The sequence below is a fragment of the Ovis aries genome, chromosome 2, assembly GCF_016772045.2.
Source record: "Ovis aries strain OAR_USU_Benz2616 breed Rambouillet chromosome 2, ARS-UI_Ramb_v3.0, whole genome shotgun sequence".
NCBI lineage: Eukaryota > Metazoa > Chordata > Mammalia > Artiodactyla > Bovidae > Ovis > Ovis aries.
The window spans coordinates 246,300,483-246,317,168 of NC_056055.1; the positions used below are offsets into that span (position 1 = coordinate 246,300,483).

The 16,686-nt window shown below is 49.5% G+C and overlaps 1 protein-coding gene across 8 annotated transcripts in view; it reads left to right on the plus strand.

The window, feature by feature from the left end:
- The window catches only part of PLA2G2D (phospholipase A2 group IID), a 79,163-nt gene extending 63,541 nt beyond the window's left edge, over positions 1-15,622 (plus strand). Inside the window, exons 2-4 of one of the 8 annotated variants that reach the window (XM_042244679.2) lie at positions 1,279-1,423; positions 3,173-3,279; positions 14,192-15,622. In XM_042244679.2, coding sequence (XP_042100613.1) covers positions 1,279-1,423; positions 3,173-3,279; positions 14,192-14,235 — 296 coding nt within the window. In that variant the 3' untranslated portion in view covers positions 14,236-15,622. Of the gene's footprint in view, positions 1-1,278; positions 1,424-3,172; positions 3,280-7,220; positions 7,946-14,191 lie in introns of those variants that run through there. The other 7 variants (XM_004005162.6, XM_042244678.2, XM_042244681.2 and 4 more) reach the window with 7 other exon arrangements.
- The last annotated feature ends 1,064 nt before the right edge of the window (positions 15,623-16,686 follow it).

Below are 16,686 nucleotides of genomic sequence, written 5' to 3' on the forward strand. Positions count from 1 at the left end.
TTACTTGAGGGTCGGGGGGGGAGCTTCCACAACTGGGGTCACCCGAAGGGGCCTCCCCAGCCCAGTCTCTCTGCGATTCGGGGCTCCATCTGTATCCCTGGGTCATCCCCGAGGTTGCACACAGGTACATACAGTCCCGTTTGCATCTCATCTCTTTCTCCCAAATTCTTCCATGAATTCATTGGCTTAATATATTTTATTTCTCCTAACTGAATATAATGCATTCCTCTCTCCCAATGAAGTGAATTCCCCTTATGATCAATTCTCACCAGCAGATATTATGACTGAAGTGAAAAATATTCATGAGAAACATTGATTTCTAAATCACCCTGCTTTCCAGAAGAGCCATGCATATTTTTTAAAGAGGGTGTTTTAATGATTTTATTTGTTTTATTTTATCCCTGGCTGTGCTGGGTCTCCATTGCTGGGTGAGGTTTCTCTCTGTTAGCGGTGTATGGCCTTCTCAGCACGGGGACTCTCTTGTTGTGGAGGGAAGGTTCTAGGGGACGTGGGTTTCAGTAGTTGCGGCACGTGGGCTCTGTAGTTGTGGCTCCTGGGTGTGATAGCTGTGGCGCATGGGCTTAGCTGCTCCTTGGCACGAGGGAACTTCCTGGACCAGGGACTGAACCTGTGTCTCCTGCACTGGAGGGCGGATTCTTTACCACTGAGCACCAGGAAAGCCCGTATGCATACTGTTTAACGTGTGGATTCTCTATGGGCTGTGGTGGGAGTCGGGGGTGGTGGGGGGAGTGTCTTCCTACTATAGCATGTGAACCCAGAGACAGAGAGCAGAGCCAGGCTGCCCTGGGTTAGCATCCTGCTCCTCTGATTACCAGCTACTATGACCTGGAGCAAGTTACTGAAGGTCACTGTGTTCATCCCTAAAATGGAGATTAAAAACAGCATTTATGGTTCCAATATTGGTTTCTTAGTTTTCATACATACACCATGATGAGAGGATACTGAATGGGGAGGTGTATGAGACCTCTTTGTATGATCTTGGCACCTTTTCTCTACATCAAGAATAAACCAAAATTAAAAGATTGTTTTAAAACAGAGTATCTCATGGAAAGGGAGGAGTCAATGGGTCTCTACATGAAAAGATCCTTGGTAATCAGTTACCAATTCTCATTATGCTTCCAATAGCCACAGTGGTTGTGGTTACTTTATTATCCAAGGTCACTGTTTTGGCCCAGGCAGAGCAGAGGTGCCAGGCCTGCAGCCCACTGGACTCCCCTGAGATTCACGTCCTCTCCCTGTGGCTGGGCTCCTTGGCAGGTGTGGCTCCAGCTGAGGGCGACATGCTGGACCTGAACAAGATGGTCAAACAAGTGACGGGGAAGACCCCCATCTTCTTCTATTCGTCCTACGGCTGCTACTGCGGATTTGGTGGCCAAGGCCAACCCAGAGATGCCACAGACTGGTAATTCCTCCCAACCACGCTCTGCCTCTCCCCAGGGACCCTCCTCTCTCCTCTCCTGTTTCCTCTCCACCCATTTATTCATCTGGTACCATGTGCTGTTGTAGCCTAGGCTGAAGGAGTTTGGGCATTACCTTGCCAGCACGTGAAATGAGCACAGCTGTACAGTAGTTGGAACATTCTTTGGCATTGCCTTTCTTTGGGATCAGAATGGAACTTGACCTTTTCAGTCCTGTGGCTACTGCTGTTTTCCAAATTTCCCTGGCTTATTGAGTGTAGCACTTTTACAGCATCATCTTCTAGGATTTGAAAGAGCTCAACTGGAATTCCATCACTTCCAATAGCTTTCTTCCTAGTAATGCTTCCTAAGGCCTACTTGACTTCACCCAACAGGATGTCTGGCTGTTGGTGAGTGACCACACTATGGTGGTTATCCAGGTTATTAAGTCCTTTTTTGTATAGTTCTTCTGTGTATTCTTGCCACGTCTTCTTAATCTCTTCCACTTGTTAGGTCTATACCATTTCTGTCCTTTATTGTGCATGAAATATCCCCCTGGTAGCTCCAGTTTTGTTGACGAGATCTCTAGTCCTTCCCATTCTACTGTCTCCCTCTATATCTTTGCATTGATCATTGAGGAAGGCTTTCTTATCTCTCCTTGCTCTTCTCTGGAACTCTGCATTGGTTTGGATATCTCTTTCCCTTTCTCTTTTGTCTTTCGCTTCTCTTCTTTTCTCAGCTATTTCTAAGGTATTCTCAGACAACTATTTTACTTTCTTAGGTATCTTTTTCTTTGGGATGATTTTGGTTACCACCTCCTGGACAATGTTCCAAACCTCAGTCCATAAGTTGTTCTTCAAGGCACTCTGTCTATCAGATCTAATCCCTTGAATCTATTAATCACCTCCACTGTATAATCATAAGGGATTTGATTTAGGTCGTACCTGAATGGTCTCATGTTTTTCCCTGCTAGGAACTCTGCTGAGCTCTGATCCAACCTCAGCCCTTCTGGAGGGTTCCCCAGAGTTTCTGAAGTCTGCCTTGCACTGTCCACCCCAAACTAGTTAGAAGAGCCACAAACACTTCCCATTGCCATTGAACATTGTTGTTTTTTCAAAGTCCCACTTCTTTTTGCCATGGTCTCACTTGGTTTTCATAGCAACCCAGGGATCTGCCAGAGGAGGGATGAGAGCCAGCCTGGCCCGAGGTCAGCACCCTCACCCACCACATACAGGCTGTATGATCCTGGGCCAGTGGCCTGACCGCCCAGAGCCTCAGTTTCCTCATTTGTGAAATGAGGATAATGCTAGTACCTCTATCTTCGAGCGGCCAAAACGATTAAGAGAGAATTCCTAGGTAGAGCAAGTTCCTGGTACATAGGAGGGAATCTTCCTTCATAGCTCAGATGGCAAAGAATCTGCCTGCAATACAGGAGACCTGGGTTCGATCCTTGGGTCAGGAAGATCCCCTGGAAAAGGAAATGGCAAGCCACTCCAGTATTCTTGCCTGGAGAGTCACATGGACAGAGGAGCCTGGCAGGCTACAGTCCATGGGGTCGCAAGAGTCAGACATGACTTAGAGACTAAACCAGCACCCGGTACACAGGAAGCACTCGAGAACTTTTAGCTAGAAAGAAGACTAGACCCTGCAGGCCTTGACTTCCGAGGCGGACACGCAGTTTCTGCTCTGGGGCAGGGGCAACCTGAGACTCAAGCCAGCCAAGGACTCACCCTCCTCCTGTCCTCTCCTGCCAGGTGCTGCCACGAACACGACTGCTGCTATGGTAACCTGACACCCCACGACTGTGACTACCGCTATGACCACTATGACTACACCTTTTTCCGGGGGAAAGTCCAGTGTTGTGAGTGCCTGGGCCTCAGGGTTGGAGTAGGAGGCTGAGCCAAGGAGTTATCGCACGCATTGCTTTTGTATGCTGTGTGACAAAGCACAAGCTGCTCAGCCTCTCTGTTTTTCTCATATGTCCACTGGCAATATCTGGGCTGTGAAGGAGAGGCAGCAACAGGGGCAGGAGGACGGAGAGGTCCCATAGAGAATTTGACCCCTTTAGGATCTGGAAGGATGCCAGACCTCAGCTTAGATCCCAGACCCACCACTGACCAGCTGTGTGACCTTGAGCTCTTTGCTGAACTTCTCTGAACATCAAGATCCTGTTCTGGAAACTCAGGGTGATAACAGTATTCTACTCCATAAAGTTAATTCAAAAACTAAAATAAGAGGAGACATAGGTGCCCTGCAGATGCATCCTTGAATAATCACTCAAGCTACCGAGGTTCAGTTCAGTTCAGTCGCTCAGTCATGTCCGACTCTTTGTGACCCCATTAACCAAGCACACCAGGCCTCCCTGTCCATCACCAACTCCCAGAGTTCACCCAAACCCATGTCTATTGAGTCGGTGATGCCATCCAACCATCTCATCCTCTGTTGTCCCCTTCTCCTCCTGCCCTCAATCTTTCCCACCATCAGGATATTTTTCAATGAATCAGTTCTTCGCATCACGTGGCCAAAGTTTGGAGTTTCAGCTTCAGCATCAGTCCTTCCAATGAATATTCAGGACTGATTTCCTTTAGGATGGACTGGTTGGATTGACTTGCGGTCCAAGGGACTCTCAAGAGTCTTCTCCAACACCACAGTTCAAAACCATCAATTCTTCAGTGTTCAGTTTTCCTTAGAGTCCAATTCTCACATCCGTACATGACCACTGGAAAAATCATAACTTTGATAGATGGACCTTTTGGCAAAGTAATATCTCTGGTTTTCAATATGCTGTCTAGTTGGTCATAACTCTTCTTTTAAGGAGTAAGTGTCTTTTAATTTCATGGCTGCAATCACCATCTGCAGTAATTTTAGAGCACCAAAAAATAAAGTCTGACACTGTTTCCACTGTTTTCCCATCTATTTCCCATGAAGTGATGGGACCGGATGCCAATATTTTGGTTTTCTGAATATTGAGCTTTAAGCCAACTTTTTCACTCTCCTCTTTCACTTTCATCAAGAGGTTCTTTCATTCTTCTTCACTTTCTGCCATAAGGGTGGTATCATCTGCATATCTGAGGCTATTGATAATTCTCCTGGCAATCTTGATTCCAGCTTGTGCTTCCTCCAGCCCAGCGTTTCTCATGATGTTCTCTGCATATAACTTAAATAAGCAGGGTGATAATATACAGCCTTGACATACTCCTTTTCCTATTTGGAACCAGTCTGTTGTTCCATGTCCAGTTCTAACTGTTGCTTCCTGACCTGCATACAGGTTTCTCAAAAGGCAAGTCAGGGGGTCTGGTATTGCCATCTCTTTCAGAATTTTCCACAGTTTATTGTGATCCACACAGTCAAAGGCGTTGGCATAGTCAATAAAGCAGAAATAGATGTTTTTCTGGAACTCTCTTGCTTTTTCCATGATCCAGTGGATGTTGGCTATTTGATCTCTGGTTCCTCTGCCTTTTCAAAAACAAGCTTGAACATGTGGAAGTTCACGGCTCATGTATTCCTGAAGCCTGGCTTGGAGAATTTTGAGCAATACATTACTAGTGTGTGAGAGGAGTGCAATTGTGCGGTAGTTTGAACATTCTTTGGCATTGCCTTTCTTTGGGACTAGAATGAAAACTGACCTTTTCCAGTCCCATGGCCACTGCTGAGTTTTCCAGATTTGCTGGCATATTGAGGGAAGCACTTTCAAAGAATCAACTTTCAGGATTTGAAACAGCTCAACTGGAATTCCATCACCTCCACTAGCTTTTTTTATAGTGATGCTTCCTAAGGCCCATTTGTCTTCACATTCCACGATGTCTGGCTCTAGGTGAGTGATCACACTATCGTGATTATTTGGGTCATGAAGATCTTTTTTGTACAGTTCTTCTGTGTATTCTTGCCACCTCTTCTTAATATCTTATGCTTCTGTTAGGTCCATACCATTTCTGTCCTTTATTGAGCCCATCTTTACATGAAAGGTTCCCTTGGTATCTCTAATTTTCTTGAAGAGATCTCTAGTTTTTCTCATTCTATTGTTTTCCTGTATTTCTTTGCATTGATTGCTGAGGAAGGCTTTCTTACCTCTACTTGCTATTCTTTGGAACTCTGCTTTCAAATGGGTATATCTTTCCTTTTCTCCTTTGCTTTTTGCTTCCCTTCTTTTCACAGCTATTTGTAAGCCCTCCTCAGACAGCCATTTTGCTTTTTTTGCATTTCTTTTTCTTGGGGATGGCCTTGATTCCTGTCTCCTGTACAGGGCCACGAACCTCATTCCATAGTTCATCAGGCACTCTGTCTATCAGATCTAGTCCCTTAAATCTATTTCTCACTTCCACTGTATAGTCATAAGGGATTTGATTAAGCTCATACCTGAATGGTCTAGTGGTTTTCTCCACTTTCTTCAATTTCAGTCTGAATTTGTCCCTAAGGAGTTCAAGACCTGAGCCACAGTCAGCTCCCAGTCTTGTTTTTGCTGACTGTACAGAGCTTATCCATCTTTGGCTGCAAAGAATATAATCAATCTGATTTCGGTGTCGACCATCTGGTGATGTCTATGTGTAGAGTCTTCTCTTGTGTTGTTGGAAGAGGGTGTTTGCTGTGACCAGTGCGTTCTCTTGGCAGAATTCTATTAGTCTTTGCCCTGCTTCATTCTGTACTCCACGGCCAAATTTGCCTGTTACTCCAGGTGTTTCTTGACTTCCTACTTTTGCATTCAATCCCTTTAATGAAAAGGAAATCTTTTCTCAATTTTAGTTCTAGAAGGTCTTGTAGGTCTTCATAGAACTGTTCAACTTCAGCTTCTTCAGTGTTACTGGTTGGGGCATAGACTTGGATTACCATGATATTGCATGATTTCCCTTGGAAACAAACAGAGATCATTCTCTCATTTTTGAGACTGCACCCAAGTACTGCATTTCAGACTCTTTTGCTGACCATGATGGCTACTCCATTTCTTCTGATGGATTCCTGCCCACAGTAGTAGATATAATGGTCATCTGAGTTAAATTCACCTATTCCAGTCCATCTTAGTTCGCTGATTCCTAGAATGTCATGTGTATATGTGTGTATGTGTGTGTGTATACATATTCTTTTTCAGATTCTTATCCCTTATAGATTATTACAAAATACTGAGCAGAGTTCCCTATGCTATACAGTAGGTCCGGCTCTCTTGTCCCCATTTGACAGATGGTGAAACTGAAGCACCATTGTCCATCTTTCATCAGAGTCTTTGCACATGCTGTTCCTTCTGCCAGGAACGGCCCCTCTCCTCCACCCTGGCTTTCCAGAGTAGGACCAACAGCTCACTCTTCTGATCTCAGCTCAAATGGCTTTGACATTCAGTCAGTCCCATTGGTTACCAGCTCAGAACCCCTGCCTCGTGCCTGACTCCTGGGTAAGCACGGTTGCACTCACTTCTGTGAAGGGCAGGGAGGCCTGGCACGCTGCCATCCATGGGGTCACAGAGAGTCAGACACGACTGAGCGACCGAACACCAACGACCACACACTTCTCCGACACTGCCCCCCATCCCGGGGAGTGTGAGCTCGGGCGTCCGTTCTGTGCTCCTCTCCCCCCGGGACTGTCGAGGGACAGGTGCTCAGCTGTTTACTGAACGGGTGAATGAACGAAGGAGCAATGGCACAGGGAGGTCACACCCCTGCCCAAGGGCACAGAGCCAGAGTCCAGGGAGCTGGGAGGGGCACCAAAGGCTGGACAAGGGCTGAGCTGCCTTCAGCGGCTCCCCTCCAGGGGGGCGACCCACCCTACCACGGGAAGGGGCAGACCACTTAAGTGCCCTCCTCCACCCCCTCGCAGCCACCAAGGGGAGCTGGTGTGAGCAACAGCTGTGCGCCTGTGACAAGACGTTGGCTTTCTGCCTCCAGCGGAACCTGAACACCTACAAGAGTCACCTGCGTCATCTGTCCGGGTGCGAGGGCGAGATCCCCAAGTGCCACACCCTCTAGCCTGTCCCCCTGCATCTTGAGCTCTGAGGAAGACCCCCAGGACCACTGGACACAGCCCCGACCCAGCCTGGTGCCTTTAAAACACTCCTGGGAAGAGGACAGGGCTTGGCCTCGCCCCTAGCTCCCACTTGCCTCTTGGACCTTCTGAATCTCCCCGGCTGTCTCCTCTGAGGGTGGATTGAGATTTTAGGGAAAACCAAGGCCAGGGAGCTGCCAGGGGGAGTGTGTGTTTTGGCATGGGTGGCAGGGTCTCAGGCGGGGTGGGGCAGGTTCTTCCTTCATGACCACTCACCAGGCCCCTCCAGGCTCTCCCTGCCCCTGAAACACCATCCAAGCAGCTGCCAGAGCGGCCTCTGTAAAAGGCAATACGGATCTTTCTGTCAACGGGACTCTGCTTGTTCAAACCCCAAGGCCCTAAGTCCTGCCTCCCACTCCATCTCACCCCTCCAGTCATCACAGGACACACGCGTACCTATGGCTGATTCATGCTGATGTGCGGCAGAAACCAACGCAATATCATGAAGCAATTATCCTCCAATTAAAAATAAATAATGAAAATAAAAGCCACAACCCCAAGGCCCTGCACCATCCAGGATGGGTCGGGGGACGGCGGGCGGGGTGTCTGGGACCTGTTACTGCCTGGCACTGTGTCCCTCTCCCTTGGAGCCTTGGGGACCCTCGCAGACTTGGCTAATGCCTCTCTTGGACTCATTGCAGCTCTGGTGCCCAAAGCAGTCCTCCAAACCCAGAAGGGATTCAGGAAATACTTTTCGAGGCAAGGACTAGACCAAGCTCCCTGGGCTCCAGGCACCTGGTCTGCAGGCCATGGGACTTCCGGGCACTCTTTCATCTCTGACTGCCAGGCCTTTGCTCAACTTGGACTTCTGCAGCGATGCTCCACTGGCCTGCTGTCTCCCAGATAGCTCAGCCCACCCTAGGCTCCTCGGGGTCCAAGGGCCGCTTCCTACAGAAGTCTTCCCCGGCCGATTCCTCTCCAGTTCCAAGGGCTCACTCCCACCCTCAAGCTCCCACAGCACTTTACAGGTCTTCACCTTGCCGAGCTCCCACTGTGTGGTGTGTGATTGTCTGGACCACACTGAGCAGACTGGAGCTCCGGGAGGGTGGAGTCCACGTCACTCTCATCTCTGCTTCCTCTGCTCCCCCAGGTGAAAGGCGGGCAGTCAATGCTTTGGAATCAAAGGAGCCCCCAGAGGAGAGATGGAGGTGGGGGCAGGTGGTGTTCAGGCCCCACCCAGATCCCCTCTTGGCCCCGGTCCCCAACCCAGGGGTCGGCTGCCAAGTGCGCACTTCGGCCTCCTTCTCTTGAGGATGCCCCAGGCTGCTGGGCGCTGCCATGCCCACCACCCACCCCTCCTTGCCCACCTCGAACCAGTGAGTTGGGAGAATGATACCGTGGAGGGCGTAACCGCCCTCCCCCCGCCTGATGCAGGAGCATCTGGGTCGTACATGGTGTGCCCCAGAGCTCCTCCTAGGTTCCGGCTAGATGTCTTGATCTGTGCCCTGGCCTACCCTGTTCTCCTCTTTCTCCTACAGGTTTCCCCCTAAGGGCACTTCCTCAATACATCATTCCCTTGCCCAAGAATTCTCGTCTCAGGCTTGACAGTCAGGGAGTCTGCCTTCATCGGATGAATGGATAGATGGTGAATCTATTCTTACAAGAAGTCCCAACTGGTCATTCATATATGATTAGCTACATGGCCGGGTCACCTGGAGCCACCCACACCCGCTGGTCTGTGACACACATCTGTGAAAGAGCTGACCGAGTGGTTTTCCTTCCGTGTGAAGCTCAGTGGCTCATGCCAGAGAACATAGTAGAGGCTAAGAACTATGGGTGCCGGGTTCAGATTCCAAGGACTTTATTGGCAGTCCAGTGGCTAGAACTCTGCACCTTCACTGCCAAGGGCCCAGGTTCAATCCCTGTTTGGGGAACTAAGATCCCAAAAGCTGTGCAGTTCAGTTCAGTTCATTTGCTCAGTCGTGTCCGATTCTTTGCGACCCCATGGACTGCAGCATGCCAGGCCTCCCTGTCCATCACCAACTCCCAGAGCTTACTCAAACTCATGTCCATACAGCTGGTGATGCCATCCGACCATCTCATCCTCTGCCATCCCCTTCTCCTCCCACCTTCAATCTTTCCCAGCATCAGGGTCTTTTCCAATGAGTCAGCTCTTCACATGAGGTGGCCAAAGTATTGGAGTTTCGGCTTCAACATCAGTCATTCTCGTGAATATTCAACATTAATTTCCTTTAGGATGGACTGGTTGGATCTCCTTGCAGTTCAAGGGACTCTCAAGAGTCTTCTCCAACAACACAGTTCAAAAGCATCAGTTCTTCGGCGCTCAGCCTTCTTCACAGTCCAACTCTCACATCCATACATGACCACTGGAAAACCATAGCCTTGATGAGATGGACCTTTGTTGGCAAAGTAACATCTCTGGTTTTTAATATGCTATCTAGGTTCTTCATAAGTGCAGTGCAGCCAAAAAAAAAAAAGTCATGATACCACCGATCAGCCTTATGAGCTTATATGAAGAAGCTGGGTTTCCTTGTGTGTGAAGTTAGATGGAAATAAAACAAGATGAGGCCATTGTGCTAAATAAGGTCAATGCATGTTAAGCTCTTAGCAAATCCCTGACACACAGTAATTTCTCTTTCAAAATTAACTGGTACTTCTTCTCGTTGAGTCTAAGTCATGTCTGACTCTTTGTGACCCCGTGGCCTGCAGCCCACCAGGCTCCTCTGTCCATGGAGTTTCCCAGGCAAGCATACTGGAGTCGGTTGCCATTTCCTTTCTCCAGGGGAATGTCCCGACCCAGGGATGGAACCCAGGTCTCCTGCATTGGCAGGCAGATTCTTTACCGCTAAGCCACCTGGGTGTTGTTGTTGTTATACAGAGACCAAACCTGAAACCTGAAACCCCCTCTTTCCACCCACTTCTTCTCTCCTTTCTGCACGGAACCTGTGTATGTGAGATTGTGACACACGAGGTCTATTCAAGACACAGGGTCAAGAGCTGGTACCCTCACTGACTCATCGGCGCTCCCAAACTCTGTGGCCTTGTGACAGTACCAGTGTTGGCAGATAAGGAAGTTATTATCCCCATTTTACAATGGAGCCCCCTGAGGCTCAGAATGGGAACAGGAACCTCCAGAGAGCCCTCAACCAACAGAACCAGAGTCAGGAGGCCACTTCCACTGCGACTCTTCCTGCTCTGCTCCCTGGCACCCCCTCCCATTCACGCCGGTCAGGAAGCTTTCCAGCCCCAGACTGTGACTCACTGAGTTTCAACAACGGGTGACAAGATACCTAGGAGGAACGTGGCTGTTTAGTGGCTTGATGATGTCAGCAGCTCCGGTTTCTTTCCTGGCTATCTTCCCTGGGCTGTCTTTGCCTTCTGGGCAGCTTGCTTCCTATCTCTAAGATAGCAGCTGTTGTCCAGACCTCAACCCAGACCTCCAGCTGAGAAAACGCCCTACCACCACCACCATCCAGCAGACCTCCTGCTCAAGACTTAAACCATGGTGGGCCCAAATGATGGGATTATCCTGATTGGTTTAGATTCCTCAGTATTTATTTACCCCTGAGAAGGGACAGGGGTCAATGTCCCTGTGGGAGCTGCCAGAACCAAGGCTGTCGGGGTTGTTCATAGGATGGTGTTGGGTGGGCAAGTTTAGGGCTGGGTTGGAAGGAGGACTCTGCTTGGAGCACTCTCTGTGAGCAGAGCACCTAGTCCTGGTGCCTGGTGATCACAGAGTAGGTGATCAATAGATCGTTGAGTGAATGAACACATGGATGGATGAATGAATCCCAGGTTGGTAATGATATAGGACTTTGGAACAAGTCTTGGGATGTGCAGGTGGGATCTCAGGGAAGCCAGGACTGGGTATCCAAAGTAAGAGGTGAACTTCCTGCCCAATGAGTTCTCATTCTTGGTCCGTTTCCAGCCACTGGAGTTGGATAAGAGGCTCAAAGAAAGGAGAGATTCGGGGGCAGCTTCTGTCCTCCACCCCTAGGATGAAGGAGGCGGACGGAAGGACACTTCCAGCGCTTCCTCTTTCCTCCGGGCTCAGGCTTGGAAACGGCAGAGGTGGGGCGGGGTGGACAGTGAGCACCTGGGGTGCCCACTGCCCACTGCTCTTCCCTCCCCCAGAACACTGGAGTTAGCACCTGCGTTTTCCAGCTGCAGAAACTGAAGCTTGACACTGAGTCACTTGCTGATAAGTGGCAGCGCTGGGATTCGAACCCCGGCTCCAGGGCCGTGTCTCATCCTACCTCCCACACTTTTTACCGGAACAGTTGTTGACTCAGCCCTGGGTACCCCGGGGCGGGGGTGGAGGTGGGGGTGGGGGGTGGTGGACAGCTACACCCAGAGATGAGGAGGCAAGGGTGGGGTACAGCAAGACAGGCTCCTGGGGGAAGGTATAGTGAGTAATAATCACACTGACAATCAGAGTTGTGTTCAGCTCGAGCCCCCACATTGGGAGCTCTTTATCCTACACAAATCTCCTTCCCACCATCGGCTGATCCAGCCCTCACCTGGATCAATCCGCACCTGGATGTAGCGATCTACTTCCGTGGGGCGGGCGCCTAGCCCAGGGCAGTGACGACGGATGACTTCCCCATGTCTCTGCCTGTTTTTCCAGCTGGATCTTGCTCCTTCCTTTTCATCCGGATGTGCAGGTGGGGCTGGGGCCCCTGTCCCTGTCCCTGTCCCTGCCCCTCCCCCTTGAGAAGGGAGTGTAGTGTTCACACTTGAGGTCCTTGACGTCCTTGCTGAAGTCAGCCTGAGAGACGACCTGACCCCAGGCCAGCTGGACCATCCGGAGTCAGGAAGTTCTTGGGGCTTCTCCTGGTGGGCACTTCCCTGAGCTCTTTGCAAAAGTGGCCCCTTTTCTCGTCCGGAGCTCAGCTGTCTCTGCCCCTGCTCTTCCAACCTAAAGCCTCCACCTCCCCACAGTAAGCTGTTTTCCCCTCGCTTACTCCTGTCTCCTGCCTTATTTTCATTCACACTCTCTGACGGTTTCCCTCATCCCTTACTCATTCATCCACTAGTCTGCATCACCCCAGAGCTTCACGAGCATGTAAACACTACAAACTCAGGGAGGGACCACAGCTTCCCCAGCAACCAGAACCATGCCAGGGGCGTGGGAAATATCTGTTGAATGAATGAGGAGTGAGAGGGAAGCTCACCTTCTTTCTCTAAACTGGGCTGCTTCCCAGCTGTGTGACCTTGGACCAGGGGTTTTACTTCTCTGATCCTCAATCTGTGATCAGTCAGATCGAGGTGACAACACCTACCTCTTCAGACTGTTCATGATTTCCATGAAAGGGAATTTTTTTTTTTTTTTTTTTTTTTACCAAACTTTCATCTCTTTCCTGATGAATAGCATGTCTGGCTGGTGAGAAGGCTGAGACAGAGTGAAAGGGATGGGATGTCCAGGTTTCTAGGGTCCCCAGAAACTGGGGCAGGCCTCCCTGGTGGCTCAGATGGTAAAGAGTCTGCCTGCAGTGCAGGAAACCAGGGTTCAATCCCTGCTTTGGGAAGATCCCCTGGAGAAGGAAACGGCTACCCACTCCAGTGTTCTTGCCTGGAGAATGCCATGGACAGGGGAGCCTGGCAGGCTACAGTGCGTGGGGTCACAAAGAGTCAGACGTGACTGAGTGATTAATGCTTTCAGAGAGGAGGCATGTTTATCACCTTCCTGCTCCCTCCCTCAGACTACCAGAAATCAGCTGCCCATCCTCTGGCAAGAACACTCCCTTATTCCCAAGAGGCCATGGACGTGCAGTCGAAGGTCATTGTCCAGGTGGGCGGCTTTGCAGCCCTCCCAGAGGCTGGGCTGGGCTGGGGCCAGCAGGAGCTGAGGCTGTCCCCACCCCTCGAGGGTCCAGCCCTGAGATGCAGCCACCTCTGCTCCTGGCTCTGCTGATGGCAGAGTGCCCCTCCCAGGCCCCAAACACTCCAGGTCTGGGAACCACAGAGCAGAAGAAAAAATCAGTTGTAGTATCCTCTGGCTTCCCAAAAGAGAGATGCGAAAAAGCTGTTTTCTGGATCTCCTTGTGCTAAGAACTGTATATACATTTTCTCCTTTACACCTGATTACACATGGCCCTGCCAGCTGGTTATTTTGACTTTACTGTATAGATGAGGAAACAGACTTGGATAAGTTCAATAACTCGCTTGAGGCAAGTCATTCAGCAGGAAGTGGCAGAGACTGGGTGCAGGAAGTGAAGCCACTCTGACGCCACCTTCTCCAGCCCAGATGGCACATTCCTTAAGGCAGTACGGCTCTAAGGCATTATGGTGGACAAGAACCCCTGGGGGGCAGAAGAGAGGTTGGGTTAAAACGCTGGGCCCCACGCTCAGAGGGTCTGATTTTGTAGGTATGGGGCAGGGCCCAGGAACCTGCATTTTTTTTTAAACAAGTGCTGCTGGAGATTCTGATGCATGTGGAGAGAACCCTCTCTGCCCCTCCTCTATCAGTGATCCCCCATCCCTCCCACATTCCCTGTGCCTTGCACCCTGAGCAGGCAGCATCCATCCCAAGGCCGATCCCAGGGCTGACCAGCTCACTGATACCAAGGGTGTTCCTCCTGTGCCCGCACAGCTGGCTGGTCTGTAAAATGGGAGTCTCGCATTCCAGCTCCAGCTCCATCTAAGCCCTGTTGTATGGGCCCTCACTGCCCCATCCATCAGACAGGAGGGGGTGGGATTACACTTCCCAAACCCCAGCCTTTCACACATCCCCTTCCCAATATTTGGTTTAATATTCCACTTTTATTCTTTTTTTTTTTTTTCAGGTTTTTGGCCACACCGTGTGGCTTGTGGGATCTTAGTTCCCTGACTGGGAATTGAAGCCAGGCCCTCAGCAGTGAAAGTGTGGAGGCCTAACCACTGGAGCAGCAGGGAACTCCGTACTGTAATCTAAATAAATTTATTCAAGAAGGAAACTGACATCACTTGGGCAAATGGGAAAAAGCATCCTGTGTCATAAACAGAAGGTGACCATAAAAATAAATGCAGTAGGGCTTCCCTAGTTGTCTAGTAGTTAAGAATCTGCCTTGAGATGCAAAGGACACAGGCTCAATCCCTGGTCGGAGAAGACCTCATATGCCACAGAGTAGCAACAAAGCCCAAGTGCCTCAACTCCTGAGCCTGTGCTCTGGAGCCCAAGGGCAGCAACTACGGAAGCCCACATGCCTAGAGCCTGCACACTACAACAAGAGAAGCCACCCCAGTGAGAAGCTCTCCCACCACAACTGGAGAGCAGCCCCTTCTTGCCACAACTAGAGAAAGCCTGTGTGCAGCAAAGAAGATCCGATGCAGCCAAAAATAAATAAATGAATATATATATCACAAAAATAAATATGATGAAAACTCTTGTTAGAGAAGAGGCATAATCAATAGCTGTTGAGCAAAAGAGCAAGACTTTAAGAGAGGCTGAAAATACCAGGCTCTAAGCTGACACCACCTTGGCTTTGATGTTATCTGAAGGATTGGGAAGGAACCAAAAGGGAATGACTCAGGCACCCTGTGAGCCAGTGCTAGTCACCCTCTTCTCCAGGAAGCCCCATGCCAGAGGAAATGCTGTGCCAGGTGATGCATAGAAGGTCCTGGAAACAAAGGGTGAGGAACACGGGTCTGCTCCTGAAAAGCCCCAAGCACTGTAAGAAAAGAAGGCAGTGAAGAGGTACTGGGCTAGGGGCCAGGAGACGCCAACGTGAAGGCTCCTTCTGTCACTTCCCTGCTCTGTGGCCTTGAAAGGGATTAGGATACTCCATCCCAAAATATGCCACTTTGGCATAAGAGTTATTTTGAGCTAAAGGCAATTGAGAATTGACAGATGCATGAAGAGTTCTTTGCCCTCCCTTTATCTGCCTAAAAGTAGGACATAAACTTCCCTTTGAGGAATATGTCCTTCACCCATCGTCCTTGTACTACAGAGAGAAAAGCAACTCTTATCATTAAGATAAGGATGGGGAGTCGGCACTGGAATGAATCTGCATAAGCAGACTTTACTAAAATAGCTCTTATCTTCCATTGGTTCCCTCATATATTTCCTAGTCATTTTGCCATAATTTACTGTCCCTCAAAATCTAAACCTTCTTTTCATTGCAAAAAAAGATAGATGTGCCCTTGAGTCTAACCACTTCTTTTGAGTCTCACGTCTTTTCTGTGAACTTCCATGCATGTAAATATTAATAAATAGCTTGTGCCTTTTCTCCTATTAATCTGTCTTTTCTTAGTTTTAATTTGTAGTCCCGCATAGCACACATGCACGTGCATTAAACTTAGGGCTTCCCAGGTGGCGCTAGTGGTGAAGAACATACCTGCCAAAGCAGGAGACATTGGGAAATAACTTTAGTGAGCCCTGACTCTTGCACTGTTAGGTAGTTAGAATAGGGTAAAGGAGTCCAGGATGGTGGTGGATAAAAGACAAAGAAGGGAAAAGCCCTTGAAAATAGAACTAAGAAAGGTCCAAGAATCAGAGTGAAGACCTCAGGTGGAGCAAACAGCCCTCCTGGCTAGCCCAGTTTACATGGGAAAGGCTCAGGGGGAGGAGAAAAAAACACATAAAAAGAGGAGCCAAAATTGAGGCCAGGGCTTCTCTTCGTGTTTTTTGGGTGGGTCAGTCCGCTCTCACGCCGCGAGGATGTATTTTCCTTTGCTTGCCAAATAACACTGAGCTGTAACACTGGTCCGTCCATCGCTTCAGATTTTTTGTTGCCACCAAGGAAATCACACGAGGCTGTAACACTGGCCCATCCGTCGCTTCAAATTTTTGCTGCAGTGAGACAGAACCAAGGAAATTACACACTCCCCTGACATATATGGTGCCGTGACTCGGATTTAACCTGGCTGAAACAATCTCAGCTCGGCCCCCACAAAGCAGAAGCCAAGCACAGCAGAAGCCCAACTTGGCGAAAGCTCCCATGGGGGAAGCTGGATGTGGAAAAAAAAAAAAAAAAAACCAGCACAGGGGAAGTGACAAGAAGCCCAGCATGCTGGAAACTGGGAAAGCAAAAACAAACTCAGCAGAAAGCTCACGTGGCTCAGTCTCAGATTCCAAAAGACCTCCAACTGGGGTAGGAGCTCCTTGCCCCTATGACATGCAGCTAACAAAATCTTAATTCCTTTGCAATCTCTTGTTCCTTGTTTCCTTGAACACCCTGTGAACAGGCGAGGAACAGTGGGTGCCCCAGGGTGTCTTGAAGGCTCTACTATCTCCTGTGCCTTAGTAGCTGTTGCCCAAGTGGACGGGGGTTCTTCTCTCCTTAATACTCTTTGTGCCAAG